The 17,870-nt window shown below is 37.7% G+C and overlaps 1 protein-coding gene across 4 annotated transcripts in view; it reads right to left on the reverse strand.

The window, feature by feature from the left end:
• Positions 1-17,870, reverse strand: part of EPS8 (epidermal growth factor receptor pathway substrate 8) — a 191,604-nt gene that overhangs the window by 26,021 nt on the left and 147,713 nt on the right. For all 4 annotated transcript variants that reach the window (XM_033408187.2, XM_049695108.1, XM_049695107.1 and 1 more), the window contains 5 exons: positions 12,319-12,467; positions 9,486-9,669; positions 4,952-5,085; positions 1,174-1,273; positions 196-339 (listed from right to left, as the gene is read on the reverse strand). In XM_033408187.2, coding sequence (XP_033264078.1) covers positions 196-339; positions 1,174-1,273; positions 4,952-5,085; positions 9,486-9,669; positions 12,319-12,467 — 711 coding nt within the window. The remainder of the gene's footprint in view (positions 1-195; positions 340-1,173; positions 1,274-4,951; positions 5,086-9,485; positions 9,670-12,318; positions 12,468-17,870) is intronic.

The raw sequence follows: 17,870 nt of genomic DNA on the forward strand, positions 1-17,870 counted from the left end.
AATCAGAAAAACATATGTATAATTCTTCCTTATGTCCCTAGCCACTGTCGCCCTGTTGCCTTAGGAAAAAGGTATAAATTATACAGTCAATTAAATCTCAAAATGACTAATACATAAAAAGTGTTTAAGTCCTGTTTAGGAAAGATGAACTTGAAAATTCGAAAAACTTAAATTTTGCTCAAAAATTGTAATTACCTGTATGGTATGCGTGTAAGGTGGATCCGCACGCCCCAGCCCAGACTCTGGAGGTCTCACGATATCCAAAATGTTGTTTGGCACAAATCCAGAATCTCCACTTGCATTTAGAACTTTCCACCATTGCTTCCTATCATCAAGGATCTGTCATCATGCAAGAAAATAAAGGTGGCATTTGTGTACCAAAACCGAACTACGAAGGAAGTTCGATTTTTATTCTTAGACCAAGAAAATGTTTTCACTTTTAATACGCTGACTCAGCATCAACATACTGTGGGTTAAATGATTGTCAGGAATTACACTAAGAATTACAATTACTAGTATAGAACAGCTTTGGTACCACTCTACCCAAGGTCCATATTACCTCCCAAGAATGCTTAGCCATTTGCGGTATTTGAAGTACTTAAGATGAGTTACTTGGAAAAGGTCTATTGTCTCCATCCTTAGAACAGAGAGGAAAGGTATAAAAACATTTTTTTTTTTACTATTGTAACTATGCCGTATTATGTATTAAAGAAGATGAAGTCTCAGTTATAACTGAAGAAAGAAATTTGAGAGTCATGGGAGATTATTCCCAAAACCATTAGCACACTCACTGCTGGTTACATTTGTGCAAGGGTCCTAAAATAGGAAGGAGGAAATGTTTTCTCTTATTAAAATATTATGGTGCCTCTACATCTGAAGTGATGACCAGCCTTGATTCCAGAATGAATAAAGGCCAGAAGAAGGAAGAGAGCAAAGTAAGCCAAGAAATCCAACCCCCCCCCCGCAAAGAAACAAAAAACAGATAAAGGAGCTACTCCGCCTAAACAGATATAGGTATCTATAATATGCTGTGTATCCTTGGTAAAACAAAATAACACTGAAGAATAATTTCTTGACCTCAGCGTTTCTTTGAGGAAGGTTTAGATATATACCAGAAAAGGAATACAATAAATCCACTTTATTAAGAGTATAAAAAAGGTAAAATTCTATTACCTCTAAGATATCATCCTTTTGAACTGAGAGCTCACTGTTGTTCCTTGCCACAAAGTCATACCTGGATTTGGCATATTTCTTGGGTTGTGGATCATAATTTCTACAAAAAGAAAGAAAAAAGATAATCACTCTGCTAGCTTTTCCTAAAGGCTGAAAGCAGAAGTGAAACACTAAGGCAAGCCAGTGCCTACCAGAAACCATTTGGACAAGTTATTTAGATAGTGGTTAATTTTATTATATTTTATAGAGTATGAGAATATGAGTACTTGATTTGATTATATTTTGGAGATTTTACCATTAAAATGAACAAACTATGGCTAGGGTAAAAATAAATAATGCAAAATTACAAAGCTAGTTAGTGCCAAGCCAAATCTAGAATGCAAATCTATGAATTCTTTGTCTGTTAAATCTAATATCCAAATACTGGATACTGCTTTGTTAACCAGCATTTCTACCATGAAAGAACCAGGATAATGGTCGATGTTACCATTTTTCATAAAATTAAAGGAGACTAAACATAATGTCCAAAGTGGTAATTTAAATTATATGTTGATTTCACTAATTCAAGCAATGTCTTCAATTCATTAACCAAATATATATGAAAAAATTATGACTAAGTGTCAATATTCAGGAAAGCTCTGTCCAGTTATCCAAATTGCAAAGGAAGGTATGGGTTAAGTACAAGAGCAATAACACTTCTTAGTTAATTTGTTAATTAATTAATTCACTATCAACTTATTTTAAGAGTAAGAACAGGTGTATTTTTTTAAAAAAGAAAACTTTAAAAATAAACTACTTCTTTTTTTTTTTTTTTTTTTTTTGCGCCACGCGGGCCTCTCACTGCTGTGGCCTCTCCCGTTGCAGAGCACAGGCTCCGGACGCGCAGGCTCAGCGGCTATGGCTCACGAGCCCAGCCGCTTCACGGCATGTGGGATCTTCCCGGACCGGGGCACGAACCCGTGTCCCCTGCATCAGCAGGTGGACTCTCAACCACCGCGCCACCAGGGAAGCCCCAAAATACTTCTTTTAATCATTAAATGGCCATTAATAGATTTAACAACATAATTTTAAAATACTTTTATATAATATAATAAAACCTGGTATATCAACAACGTAATAATATTCTCTTCGTTTCAATAATGAAATAATAACTTTAATTATTTTTTAACTAATTTTACTCCCTAATCTTCTCCTCCATTTACATCCCCACATTTCCTTTGTAAGAGAAAAAGCAGGAAGGCACTAATGATGTTTGGTCATCCTTCCTCTGTCAAGTGGCCATTCTGCTTGCTGCCCACCAAGATTGTCTGGAATACTGAGTCACAGTGGGGCCTGCAGGACAGCTGTGGGCACAGTATATCTTGTCATCATAGGTAATCTGCTACCTCTTGGATAGTAACTCCAGGAGAAGAGAAACAGGAACAAAGGAAAATCATAGCCTGTAAACCATATTGGCAATTTTTGGTGTATTAAAAAACTAAGAAAATGTGGAAAAAGTGAAATTATGGCCAAATAATTATTATATATTATTAATAATAATAAATTTTAAACTGTATTCCATGGACTTCTTACCCCTATCTCTAGTTTTACATGATCACGTTCCATTAAAATTTCATTTGAGGGGGAAACGTGTTTCAATCACTCCAAAGGTTAGCAAAACAGTAGTACCTTCAGTTTTCTATCCTTCTCTCCTCCCTCATGTTCTTCTCTCCAAATCACTGCTGATAACAGAGAGTTGAATGTACTGTTTAGCAAAGGGAAGAATAACTCTCTGCCACTGTGTATATGAATCAGTGGGTTGGTTAAAAGAAAAGTTGACTGTAGTTCTCGTTGAAGTCTTTGCTATCTTGCATGTCTCAGAAGTGACTGCCCAGCATGCACTTGCAAAGTGCTTTAGAATTTACAAATATTTATGGTTTATAGTTTCTTGCCCTCTATAGATTAAATGTGGGTGTGACACTGACCATAGTTATCAATCTGAAAATCACACTCTGTAATTTTTCAGATGTACCAGAGTTTCTTAAGAGATCTAGAATATATCAAAATGCATGGTCTCCATTTCTGATTTGGAGTTACAGATACCCAGCTGATACAGAGTCGACACAGAGATGGGAATAATCTGAGACTTCTCTAAAACATGAACTGCTTTTGAATAGCAGCAAACTATAATCCATCAAAGGTGAGGGTGCTAAATTCAATATGTGGTTTCCCTAAATGACACTGTAATTTCACTGAAGAGTGAATATACTTCACATGGTATTTAATGCATTCCTGGCATGTAATAGAGTTTAAGACGAATAATAATTACTGTCATGGGAGATGACAAACCTCTGTATTACGTATCAGACCAGAACTTTCAGACAGCTTTTTCAATAATTATGACAAATTTTCTTAGCAACATCAATGATCCAGGTGTCTATTAAACTATCCAGCTCCTATTATAATAGCCCAGGGGAGAAGTTGGACCCATAAAGGCCACTGAGATGTACAATTTACTCCTTTTTAAAAAATTATTTCTCTGGCTAAATAGTGACAGTCTTAAGATCTATATACTTGAATAGCCCTTCATGGAATTTCCTTCACTAATCTGAAATAATTTCTAGAATACTGACAGCTAAGACAGAAAAAAAAGGAAAAAGAAAGTACTAGGATGAAGAACAAGTTTCTCAAGAAGAATTGCCATGAAATAATTTTTAAACTTCAAAACTGATTTTCACCTGTATCTCCTAAAAATTGAATCTACAATTCAAACTTCTTTGATATGTTGGCATTTTCAAAATGTATTATTCATTGACGACTTTTCTTTGTACTGAATTTAATACGTTACTGGTGCCCTTAGAATAATAACTGTATCATTTCCACATCATTTTACTTAAGTATTACCTCTGTTATCATCCCTGACAAAAAACCAAAATTTTAAATCCCACCTTCTTTAGATTCTATTAAGAAAAGAATATACTGAAGAGAAATTAAGGGCATGTAACACTCACAGTAAGACAGGCTTTGAGGTAGGAAAGTACCTCAAAGTGGGGTAGGACAAGCTCTCTACCCCACTTCATCTTAATGATCATTCTCCCATATCCTTGTTATCAATATTTCACCTTTTTTCTTTCTCTTATGTGTATGGCTTGGCCTCTATGTAAACCTCACATGCAGTTTACACTGCAAACAAGATTGAAAAAGTGACCCTATTTCAATTCAATTTATTTCTTCCCCATCTCAATTCTCCATTTTTGCCTATATTGAATTTTTGGAGAGAGAAAAATATGGGAAAATAAATGAAATGTAAAACTGGAAAGTGAATATAAAAAATGAAATGGTAAAAATGGCAAATAAGGCATTGATTCTGTTTAAATATTCAGTTTATACTTAGTTTAAATACTTCTATCTAAAGGAAAGTTTGTTTGTTTTTATTGGGGGAGATAAAGATGGAAATTATTTCCTTTAAAAGTTACAGAGCTGGAAAGATCCTTAGAGACCATCTGGTACAAACTAGAGAGTTTCAAAACAATTCTTCTTCTTAATTCACAGATTCTGTCAGAGGCATCTTTTAAAAAATGGAAAGTTATCCAATGGCATTTGCACTAAGTTAGAATTATAGACTGGAGACTTTGCTCATCAAAGCCAGCTCTATAAAGGAACAACTGAAATTTTAACAAACAATTAATAGATGGAAAGCTCAAAGAAGCAGTGAACAGTGCAGACGCTAGCACCTCTGTTTGCACTAAACCAGAGATAATCGTCCACAGCTCTCCAAATGATGCCCATGAAATGTTACCTATCTACATGGCGTTGAGGAGTTGGCTTAAAAGCAACAGCAGCTTCCCCTTGGTCCAGATGGGGCCCTCTTCCATAAATGTTATTGAATACTGTGTACCCATCAGCTGGAGGATACTCTGATACACTGGAGTGCTGAAAGACAGAGGAGGAAAGATTAAAGAATCACCAATACTATTTGAATGAGCACTGACGTCAGTTAACAAGAACCCTCCACTACATTGTGGTCAGTTTCATTTTCAAGTGATTGACTATTATATGTTAATAAATTATGAAATGAGGGTTTTTGCCCAAGACCTAATTATAATAAGAAAAGTAATTAGTGCAAAGACTAAATCTTAATTCAGGAAATACCCAATGCTTTTATTGTATAAAAGCAATAAATTCTTTCCTCTGGAATTTCAGTAATAGGTGATTTTGGTATTAGGCAGACTTTAACAGCTTGTATAAAATAAAACTGGTTTAAAAACAGCAACAATGAAACCCTTAACTTTTGCTTTCTATGTTTAAGAAACAGACCTTTACCACCCTAGCAAAGTAAATACTATCACATGAAAATCATCTGAATTCTATGTGTTAAAATTATACCACCCTCTCTCATTATTCTCATTTTTTAAATGTATATGGACACTATTTTTTATTTTTTTTAAATGGCAGCACTATTATCGGATTTACTGTTAAGGAAAACACAGAAACGCAAAAACACATTGATCCTGAGAGTCAACAGTCCAGGATAAGACAAAGCTGGAGCCACTTCTTTTTGCAGTTAACACAACGCAGACATGAGCCTAACGGGCTACCAGGAGGGAGAACCGAAATCTATGGGTCCCATTAAGCAGCATGGCTTTAAAGCTATGGGGCAAAAACAAAGAAACAAACCAAAAAAGTTCATCTATGAATTTTGTATTGTTTCCTTATGTAAAATGAAGTATGGTGGACGCACAACAGACCCTAAAGCGTTGGAATTTCAATTGTTTATGGATTCACTGGGACAAAATATTTGAAATTGGGAATGTTTTAGAAAAGTTCTGAATGCACATTTACTGTAGTTAATTCAAATGACAAAGTTGGCAGGAGTAGGGCTGAGTTCATCCACAGACAGTGTAGGTGAGGTGTCTCCAATGGACTGCTATTGATGTCAAAGTACCCGCATTATATTACTCCTGTGGAATATATATCAGGATACTGCACTTAACGTACAAATACAGATAAACAACTTTTACCATTTCAATACCTTAGCTTAAACCAGCAACAAAGTGAAAAGGCAATCTACAGCATGGGAGAAATCATATACCTGATCATATATCTGATAAGAGGTTAATATCCAAAATAGATAAAGAACACATACAACTCAATAGCAAAAAGCAAATAATCCAGTTAAGAAATGGGCAGAGGAACTAAAAAGACATTTTTCCAAAGACATACAAATGGTCAACAGGTATATGTAAGGGTGCTTAGCATGACTAATCATCAGGGAAATGCAAATCAAAACCACACTGAGATATCACCTCATACCTGATAACAGCTATTGTCAAAAAGACAAGAGAGAACAAACATTGACAAGGATGTGGAGAAAAGGGAACCCCTGTGCCCTGTTGGTGGGAATGTAAATTGGTGAAGCCATATGAAAACAGTATGGAAGTTTCTCAAAAAATTAAAAATAGAACTACCATATGATTCAGCAGTCCCACTACTGGGTATAATACTGAAGAAAATGAACCTAGGATCTCAAAGAGAATTCTGAACCCCCAGGTTCACTACAGCATTATTCACAATAGCCAAGATATGGAAACAACTTAAGTGTCCATCACAGATGAGTGGATAAGTAAGATGTGGTATGTATGTATATACAATGGAATATTATTCAGCCATGAGAAGGAAGAAAATCCTGCAATTTATGACAACATGGATAAACCTTGAGGACATTATACTAAGTGAAATAAGAAAGACAAACACCACATGATATCACTTATATGTGGAATGTAAAAAAAAGAGTCAAGCTCATAGAGACAGAGAGGAGAAAAGTGGTTGCCAGAGCTGGCGGTGGGGGACAGAGGGAGAGGTTGGTAAAAGGGTACAAACTTTCAGCTATAAATGAATAAGGTCTAAGGATCTAATAAAAATGTGGTGACTATAGTTGATGACACTGTATTATATAATTAAAATTTCGAAGAGAGTGGAACTTAAATGTTCTCAACAACAACAGATAAATATGTGAGGAGATGGATGTGTTATTTAGCTAGATGGGGGGGAGTCCTCTCACAGTGTACACATATATCAAATCATTACGATGCACACTTTAAATATCTTATATTTTTATTTGTCAATTACACCTCCATAAAGCTGGAATTAAAAAATAAAATAAAGAACAAATGGCTTAATTAATTCAGTTTAGCCCTTCCCTACATGATCAGGCCATTTTTTTTGTTGTTGTTAAATGCTGTTATAAAAGGGAGGAGTTGAGGAAACAGAATCACCCACACCTTCTGCCTGGCTCTGAACATAACAGTGAGGTTGGACAGTATGAAGTCACTGGGTCCTGAGAGTGACTGGGAATATGAGAAGGGAGGAGAGAAATGATGACAAGTGACTAACTGTGATGACTACACAACACTGCTCAGGGCGGCTGCTGCTTCAGAGGAAGGAAAGAAGCTGAGTACTGCCACCCATATTTGTCATGCCTTGTCACCTATGTCACCAGATCCTGAATCACCCAAGTCTTGTTCTGAATGCATTTATTATAGGTGCAATAAAGTATAATAAAATCTCTCTTCTGGGGACGATTGCATGTTACACATGTTTAAGTCACCATTACTTTGGTCTCTTTTCCAACAAAATCTTAAGATATAAAATCCCATAGAACTGCTAGCAGGTGCTTTTCAATTCATTTTTTTCAAACCTCTGAATAAGTGCTTAAGCCATAAAATGGACAATAGTTTACAACAGGAAAATGATAACTCATTACGAGGAAGAATTCTCAATAATTCTTCTTTGAAAGTTACTTATTCTCTGAGAGTAGACAAACTTTTATACTGGAAGCCAGAACACATTACTCTCTCTTTAAATAAACAAATTGAAAAAGAACTCACAAAAGTGAATTTCTGAGGCATGCATTATAAAGTGGATATATTTTCTTATTTAAGATATGAGGACTGTAAACTAGAAATTTCTATGATTTGAAAATACTCAGCTGTAACTATGGCAACAGCAAGTGTATCATAATTTCATGTTTGACTACATTTTTTTACTCTAGAAAAGTTTCCCTTTATGAGGAAGGAAAATTCATTGTGATGAGGTCTGAACTATAAAATACAGCTAGGGACATATGTCTGCTAACCTGCACCCAGAACTGTGAGGTCACCTTCTTAATCACTCAGTTAGAGGGAAGGGCAGTTACAGAATCCACCGGTACCATTATATGCAGCCAGAGGAAAAAATAATTACAGTAGAAAAATATTACTTTCAGAGAAGTACATTTGCTTTATTTTTAAAGTTTCAGAATTTAAGCAATCTTCTATAATACTATGGCTATTGTCGAAAGAAACGATTTTAAGAAATTTAATTTATATAAATGTTTCTCCCTAAAAGTCAGGATATACTCTAGTTTCCTAATTCATTCCTTGATATCATATTTGCCACACTGTAAATACCCACAGGGATCGGAGAAGATTAATCTAAGGAATTAAATAAAGGAAATGAACAGGACTTCAAGGAGGACCTAGTCATTAATTTTCTGTTGCTTCTTCAAACTAGACCTCATTCATCTAACTCCTTGGGTTGTGATCGTCCGCTCAGTTTGGTTCAGCTTTAGGTAGTGTTTAATTTTCTTTTCTGTCAGAACAAGAATTGTCATAGAAAAATCATTTTTAAGGAATGTGAAGAGATAATCATACCCAATTTCAATCCCTCAATTTGCTCCCCCAATAAATCATCATCTAAAGCTTACTAAAGATCGTAAAAGATACACTATATTTTATGATCTCCTCAGGATGTAACAGTGTTATAAGTCATCATTTGGACCTGGGACTGGAGTCCAGGAGGAGCTTTGGCCTTCTAGCCAGGCTGATAGGACTTCGGGAGGTTTAGAATGAGGCCAAAAAATAAAAGAAAGAAAGAAAGAAAGAAATGGGACATTCAGGAAAGAGCTGCTTGGGAGGGGCTTAAAGGTCCTGGGTCAAGGAACTGTCTTGAGGGTCTGATGACAGGAGAGGAAAATAGAAAGAACAGACCAAGCAGCAGTGGGGCAATTCCCTGATAAGCAGGGAAAGTACACAGTCCAAAGGACGGGATCACCAGGGCTCAAGGAGGAGAGCTGGCAGGCTGTGAGGTGTGATACAGGCTGGGTTTGGGCTTCACAGGGAAACAGAGCAACTGTCACCATGACAAAGAGGTGAGAGGTACCTAAGAGCAGCAGGACATCTAGTCATTGATTTGAGAACAATCTTCAGATCAGTAAAGGGAGAACTCACAATCAGAATTACAAGAGAACACACAGATTACTGCACTTCCCACAAAAGATGATATTGAAAGACTACCTCCGTGGATAATCTTTTTGTTTCTTGCTTGCGATGCTGTTCTGCTGCGTTTGCCACGGACTCAGTCAGTTGATAGAGATCCGGCTCCACCGATGTTCCCATGAAGTTCAGCATCGGGGGCTCCCAACCACTGCGGAACCGTGGGACATAGGGTGGGATAAACTGTTCTTTTGGCCACTCTGCTCTGCAGAAGGACATTAAGACATACGAACAGCAAAATTAAGAAACACCTCCATGCTCAAAAGGATCTTCAGTAAGGCTAGCCACAAAAAAAACAAAAACAAATAACAACAAAAACAATTCACCCGTAGTCTGCCCTCTTTCTATCCAAACAGAGAAGGTAAACATGTTTATGCTAGTATTTGATGCTGATACAATGAAAGGAAGTCTGAATTCTACTTTATGATCTGCTTTCGCTACATTGCCTCAATTCTCCACTAATTCAACATTTTAACATAAATATACATCTTTGACAATTTGAGAAAGGAATGTGAAGCTAGAAGTCTGGTGAGAACTTAGGACATAAGCTTCTCTAAGCATCAAATCGTTTCTGATCCTCGTCTTTCCCTTCACTCCCCTCCCATCATCATGAAGCCTCCTGATACGAGATGTATTTTTCAAAAGACAAACAGCAGACAATATCCTTAAGGCTCATGATCTTTTAAGTTATGAAGTCCCCTAAAATGAAGCACATTACTGATTTTATAAATTGAATGGATCAGCTAGGTTTTCATCAGTAAAATCAAGTTAGTACTAATCTGTAATATAATCATGACCCATTCATTACTTAGTAACTCTGAGACTTATTCCTATAAGCTCCTAATCACTCATGAACCACAAAAATAACTGGGAGAGACATTATTAAATTCTGCTAAAATATGTTGTTTTATTTTTCACACATGATTTAATTCTTCAGGTTATACTTCTACTGTGATGAAATGATTCTGGTTATTATGTTCCTTTAGGATTCTTTTTTATCTTTATGAGTTTTTAAGTTGGTATATTCACTTCCTAATACTCTAAATAATTAGGATCTGAAATGACCATTTTCTCATGTCAAGGGCTAACAATATGAGTTCCTTTTGATGTAGGTTTCCTAATAGTCATTAATTTTCTCATTTTGAGGTAGGACCCAAGACAAAGAAATTAAAAACCCTGAACTATTTTAGTACTATGAGATCTGATAAATTTAATAGGGTTTATGGGAAAAAAATGAAAAGATCCCTACCTAGGCTTACCATAAAATCATAACCTACATAAATCTAATAGATTTAAGAAATCTATTTAACCAGTTTTTACATAGTATGATATATAAATGATACAATATGCTACATTAATATATAAATAATATGCAGAAATAAATTTAGATAACATTTTCAATCATAAAAGCAACAACTGCAGTGACCTTAAAGAATCTTCTGTTTGGTAAACCACTCCATGTGTAAACCATATTCCCACACAAGCAGGTGCCAAAGTCCAAAATATAAGTGGGAATGGTTTACACATATTTCAATAGAAGAACAGCAGAAAAAAAATATGAATTCGTCCATTACTTTCAGACTAGCCTAAAAGCATTACGAAGACAAACTTCCAAGTGACCTACTGAATGATTTACTCTAAGTAGTGAGAGAAATAAAAAGATTCAAATAAATGAGGAAAGCAGAAATTATTTAATCACATATAATGAAATGAGAAATATTTTTATAACTTGCTTGGCTCAGCAAACTTGAATCCTGCAGTTGTTAGTGACTTCTTTTCCACAGTCACCTTACTGATGAGATACAATTCTTAAACTTATCCCCTCCTCTTTTCCATTCCCACGACCATGGTTCTAGTCCCAGGGAATGCTAATTAATAAGGAACCTCTACTATTGCATTATCGTCCCAAGGGGCCTCACGCTTCTAGTAACTTTTGTCCATGTCCATATTAGACTCAATGACCAGACTGATCTTTCGAAGGTCTGGTTGTGTCGCACTCCTATTCACAAAGCTATTGGTTCTCCGCAGCCTACAGAACCGTACTCCAGCTCCTTAGCGTGGCACTGGGAGCCTGAACCCAGCCCTGCTCATTTTTGTACACCTCATTCATCACTATTCCTCTGTTCCCCATTCTCCACAATCCCCCACTACCCAAAGTCTATACTCCGGCTAAACCCACATTCACGCTCCATTCTCTTGACTTTTTGCTTCATGGCTTCAGTCATGCTGCTCTCTCTACTGAGCAGGCCCTTTCCCTGCTACGTATTTGTGGAAATCCTACTCATCCTGCTGAAAGGCAGCTGAGCAAAATAATTACAAACATCTATTTCAGGGCCAGGTTGCCTGGATTCAAATCCCAGGTCTGTCGCTTACGAGTTGTGTGGCCTTGGGCAAATTACTTAACCTGTCTTTGCCTCAGTTGCCTCACCCGTAAAATAGCATAAAAATGGAACCTATGTAAAGTGCATGGAAGAGTGCCTAGCAAACACCGTATGTACACCCTTGTTTATACACGTATACCTCCTAGTGTTATTATCTGTTGATTTTAAATGCCAGCTCTTCTTTGAAAGCTAAGCACCCTCCTCTCTAAACCCTCTTCCTGATGGCTCCATCTTGCCAAGTGACAGCAGTTTATTTATGAGTCACCCCTGGTACTCATCGTATCTTACACTGCACACTTCTATGTTCTCCACTAGACCTCCAGCTTTTTAAGGGTTTAGCCTTTTTCATCTACAACACCTACGCCTTCATACATAGAAGGTTAAATAAATCTCTCACTAGATTCATGTACTAGACAAAGAACAATATTTAAAGTATTATAGGTATTCGATGCTAGACTCATATATATGTTTACCTGGATTTCATCCACGAGTCTCCCAATGACACCCACAGCTGCCGCTCATCGACATTGACAGTGTAACTCAAGAAATCGATTGTGTCCTTAGTCAGTAGGGGGCTGAGTACTGAACTGGCTAGTTCAGGACCTCCTGTGGCCTGCACAACCTAAAATGGCAACAAATCATTTTTTAGCAAGAAGATGATGATTATTTGTACATTTTCAAAATGTGTAGATTAAAAAACCCATGATAAAAACAAGCAGCTTTTATATACTCAAATTAAATCTTCATCCAGAGCAGTCTTTCCAGCCCAATGGTGCCTAATCATCTAAAATGAAAAGTTAATAGTTTAACAACTTTCACAGGATCTATCTATTGGCTTCATAGGACTGTACTTTGCCTGGAAAGTACTAATGGCTATCCAGAGAATTCTAAGTCAGCTGGTTTAACGATCGCTGCCTTAAAAAAATATATATGTATTTCTACTGGAAAATCTATTATGTCAAACTTGAACAATATGGTTCCAGAAATGAGTACTTTAGGGAGAAGCAAGGCTCGAGTTAAGTCTATGGCTGTGCCTATAAAGACATACAAAAATAAAGGATCCAGAGAGAAAGGTGAGAGAAAAGATGAGAAGTGGTCCTCCAAATCGATGGTATTTCTTCCCAGAATTTAATTCTAGGAAATTGCCCTGATTTAAAAGAGATAACTTAATGATTAGCAAAAACAAATAAACAGGTGCAACTCTCTGATAAGCAAAATGATGATAAGTAGGTGTCTGAACGCTGCTCCAATATTATTACTCAGGGGCTATTTCCTGGTTAAGGAGTGGTAATCTCCTAGAGCAGGAACCAGAGCCCTTTTATAAAAATCTCACCTTTCCAGAGATACGGCACAAGGATAAAGGGATTTTTTTTTTTTGAATGGCTCCTGACCAAGAGTCAATTTCTCTCCAGTCATCCAGGGGTGCTGAGCCTGCTATGCTGTTTTATTCCTCTCTGTCTTCGCACATGCTGTGTCCCAGCCCCCAGAAGGCCCTTCCCCATCATTTTAAATAGAACTCTCCTCGGGTATCACCTCTTCTGAGAAGCCCTTCTTAACCCCACAGTGTAACTCTGAGGCACCCTGGGGTCCTCAAGCATGCATATCAGCTACACATGCCATTGTAACTTGGGCCTTATTTTTCAGTTCTTCTCCCTTGAGAGCTTGGACCAAAACTTATCTGACTTTGAACTGCAGAAGACACAGGGTTAGGGGAATGAATGAGAAAAAGTGAAAGAAAAGATGAAGGATAAAGGAGGTGGGTAGACCCTTATTTGAGAACAAAACCTACCCTGAAAGCCTGGCATAGTGATTTTTTTTTTTTTTTTTAACGTCCAAGCCCTATAAGCTCTAATAAATAGGCAGGAATAACTGAGAGGGATAGTAAAGAAGTAAAGAAATATTAAAGATCTTTGGTTTAACAGTGGGAATAGGGAATGGAACAAAGGAAAGTAAATAAAAGGCTATGGGCCATAGTTCCCTCTGAAGACTGTAAGTAGGCACACATGTGTGCTGTGGGTATGCTTGCATGGAGATGCTGAGGATACAGGGAGGGACTCACAAGGTTTAAAGCCACTAAATTTTGTCTGACTGGTAGCAGGCCCTGAATTAATGTTCCTTTCCATCTCTCTTGTCCAAGTGAAATGTCTGGGACTCCACAGACAGAACATTAAAAGAAGCAATAGAAGTACTATGTTTGGGAGACCATTAATAAGGAGTCATTTTTGAGAAAAGAAAATATAAAATAAAGCAATGTTTTCAGATACATAGCCTGATCACAAAGACTAATTTTTGTGTGTTAGGGAAACCAGTCCCACTATGTTATAGTTCTATTCTGTGTAATGTCTAGATATCTACTAATGATCTGTGAAAGACTTGTGAAAGGAATGAGAAGAGGTGGCAAAAACTGCTTTATAAACAATACTTCCTAACACTCAAACTAAGATAGTATCAAATGTGTTGAAGAATAAAGAATAAAAATTTTGTTAATGAGCTAGCATCACTTTATTTGCATATGGATGGCCTTGATCTAATTTTTAAAAGAGCTTAAAAAGCAACAATTATTCAACAATAACTAAACAAGTAGAAATCGGATACTCTATTTATAGCAACAACGTGCGGAAGCATTCATAAATTATTGATGTAGGCTCGGACTTTCACCTTCCAATTGCTTATCACCCAGTTCTGACATGCTGATAAGGTTACGTACTTTCCTATGTTTGTAAGCAATATTCATTTCATATTCTACTTCAGGTCTTGTCTAGTTACGCTTGGGGAAAGAAGGATGAGATTTATCCCTTTTTGATACTTGGATTCTTTGTCTCGTTTTTTTCTGATAATCAAGCAAAACCTATGAGAAATGCTTGAATTTGCTCCATTTTTTATAAAGATTAAAGAACTCAATGACCATGGTCTTCATATGCTCTAAATCAAATTAGTGAAATTTATCTGCTTCACAGTTACCATTCTTACCCTTTAAAAAAAATCATGGAAATAATCACACTACTAACAATTATCATTGCTGCTATTATTATTCTACAAAGCAATTATTTGCTCTTTTGACAGGATGAACCATTCAAAACCACTCCACATGGGCTTCCCTGGTGGCGCAGTGGTTGAGAGTCCGCCTGCCGATGCAGGGGACGCGGGTTCATGCCCCGGTCCGGGAAGATCCCACATGCCGCGGCGTGGCTGGGCCCGTGAGCCATGGCCGCTGAGCCTGCGCGTCCGGAGCCTGTGCTCCACAACGGGAGAGGCCACAACAGTGAGAGGCCCGCGTACTGCCAAAACAAACAAACAAACAAAAAAAAACCACTCCACACATCCCTGTCTTGGCCCATCAAATACGAAACTCTGTCCTCTGAGAAGTATTTAAAAGAAAGAGATTTTGCCTTCTTTCCATTCCTCTCTCACTTGCCCTCTCCACAAAAGGAGGAATGACCTATCAAATTTGTGGTCTTGTGGAATTGTAGAAAAGGGTGACTTGTAGCCAGTCTCTTTTGGAATCTGTCAGTGTGTAAGGCCAACAGCTGTTCCGTCTGCTTTCTGTTGCCATGCTTTTCCCAAATCCCAGCACTTTTGTTTTTGCACTCAAATGTTATTTCAGCTAATTCTCCCAGCTGTCCTGTGGAGAAGATGGTGGTACATGTTAGCTTGGAAAAACCACTATTAGACCGTTTGCAAATATAAGAAATGGAAAATGGGAAGGGAAGTATATTACTGCACCTATTTCATTAAACGTATAAGAAAAGAGCATACCTGGGTACTGAAAATCTAGAAAATGAAAATGTGTATCTTGGATCCCGGCCTATGAGACAAGTGGTATAACCTTTTGCTGGATAAACTCATGGAAACATCCAGCTCCTTCACAGAAGGAATTGTTCCCAATGCACCATTTTGTTATCTTCAAAAATTATACCTTATGTAAAAAAACACATGTACAAGAAGGAAGTTTTCCAGGGGAAAATCTGTATTATGTACATATCACTAGACCTGGCACATATGGGCCTCCCAAAGACTGATAATTGTCCCCCTAGTATCCATTCTCTTCTTCTCCCTTCTAGAAAGAGAAGCCCCTACATTTTAGATGGACACATAGCCACTCTGGTGGAGACTACATGCCTTTGGTGTTAGGGATGGCCATATGAGGGAGCTCCCGCCAACTGGATAACAGCAGAAATTGTCTAAGTTTGGAGTCACCTCCTTAAAGACAATTCTTTGCCTTTGTACTACTGTTACAAGGACAGGGAGGTAAGTCAGCTTCCACCATAGAAATGCCTGACAGAGTATCTCAATTCCTCCTCTTGGAAACAGTTTCTTCGTTTGGCTTACAGGATACCTACCATGATATTCCTGTTTTGCTTCTCCTGACTTCCTGCTTCTTCTCACTCTTCTTTGCTGGTTCTTCTCACTCTCCAATCACTGAAATTACCTAAGGCTCCATCAGCCCTTGTTCTTCTTTATTTATCATCACTCCCTTGGTGACATCATCCAATTTCTTGGCTTTGCATGCACAGGATTTATAACTCTAGGCCTGATTTCTCCACTGAACTCCAAATTCATACATTCAACTACCAATGCAAATTTCTCCATCTGGATATAAGTCACTTTTGACACTGTCTGAAGGGAATTCCTTACCTTCTGGTCCAAACCTGCCTTACCCACAGTCTTCCCCATTTCAGTTAATAATTAGTCCATCCTTCCAGTCTTAAGCCAAAACTTTGGAGATATCCTGGACTCTCACACAACACTTCCAACCTACCACCAAATCGTGTTGCTTCTGTTTAATAACCAGAATGAGGGACTTCCCTGGTGGCACAGTGGTTAAGAATCCACCTGCCAATGCAGGGGACATGGGTTCAATCCCTTGTCCGGGAAGATCCCACATGCTGCGGAGCAACTAAGCCCGTGCGCCACAACTACTAAGCCTGCTCTCTAGAGACCGTGAGCCACAACCACTGAGCCCGTGTGCCACAACTACTGAAGCCCACATGCTCTAGGGCCCGTGTTCTGCAACAAGAGAAGCCACTGCAATGAGAAGCCCATGCACCACAACAAAGAGTAGCCCCCACTTGCTGCAGCTAGAGAAAGTGCACACACAGCAGTGAAGACCCAACCCAGCCACAAAAAAAGAGAAAAAAATTAAGAAAGTAAATAAATAAAATAAAAAATTAAAAAAAAAAACCAGAATGAAATCTCACCACCTCCAATGTTACGTGGTCCAAACAACATAATCTCCCATCTGGATTATTTCCATAGCCAGCTCAGTCCCTTCTTCCCTCAAATTTCTAAACATTGCAGCCAGAGCAATCCTTTTCAGCTGAAACCCCTCCCAAAGTGTCAAAGGTTTCACAATCACCTATAAAGACCAATAAGATATGTCCTCCTGTTTGCTGACCTCATCTCCCTCTAGTTGAGATCTCCCCCCTCATTCTATTCAAGTCACGGTACCTATTTCTTCCAAGAACGTGACTTGTATGTTACCATCTCAGTGCATCTGCATTAGCTGTTCTCTGTCTGGAATTCTCTTCCTTCAGAAACCCGCATGACTCATTCCTCACTTCATTTACTCAAATGATACCTTCTCAGTAAGTCGTTCCCTTAACCAACCCTACTCAAAAAGTGTAATACTCCACAACACACACACACACACACACACACACACACACACAAACACACAGCACTCCCTGTTCTCCTTCTCTGCTGTATTTTTCCACATAGCATTTATTTTGGGTGAATTATTTATACATTATTTAGGTTATTGACTGCCCCTCCACACTACAACATAAGTCCTGATAAGAATTTATGTGTTTTGTTCCTATGCCAAGCACATAGCAGGCTCTCAGTTAATATTTGTTGAAAAAATGAATGAATGAATAAGTGATTGAATCAGAGATAGCTCAGGAGATGGAGGAACACCTCACTGAAAGAAATCTGGACCTCTGAGTGACTTCACGGAGCAAAGACATCCATCCAGCATTGGACTTCTCACACCTAGCTTATTTTGTGAGAAAGAGAAAATTTTCTA

The sequence above is a fragment of the Orcinus orca genome, chromosome 11 (assembly GCF_937001465.1).
Source record: "Orcinus orca chromosome 11, mOrcOrc1.1, whole genome shotgun sequence".
NCBI lineage: Eukaryota > Metazoa > Chordata > Mammalia > Artiodactyla > Delphinidae > Orcinus > Orcinus orca.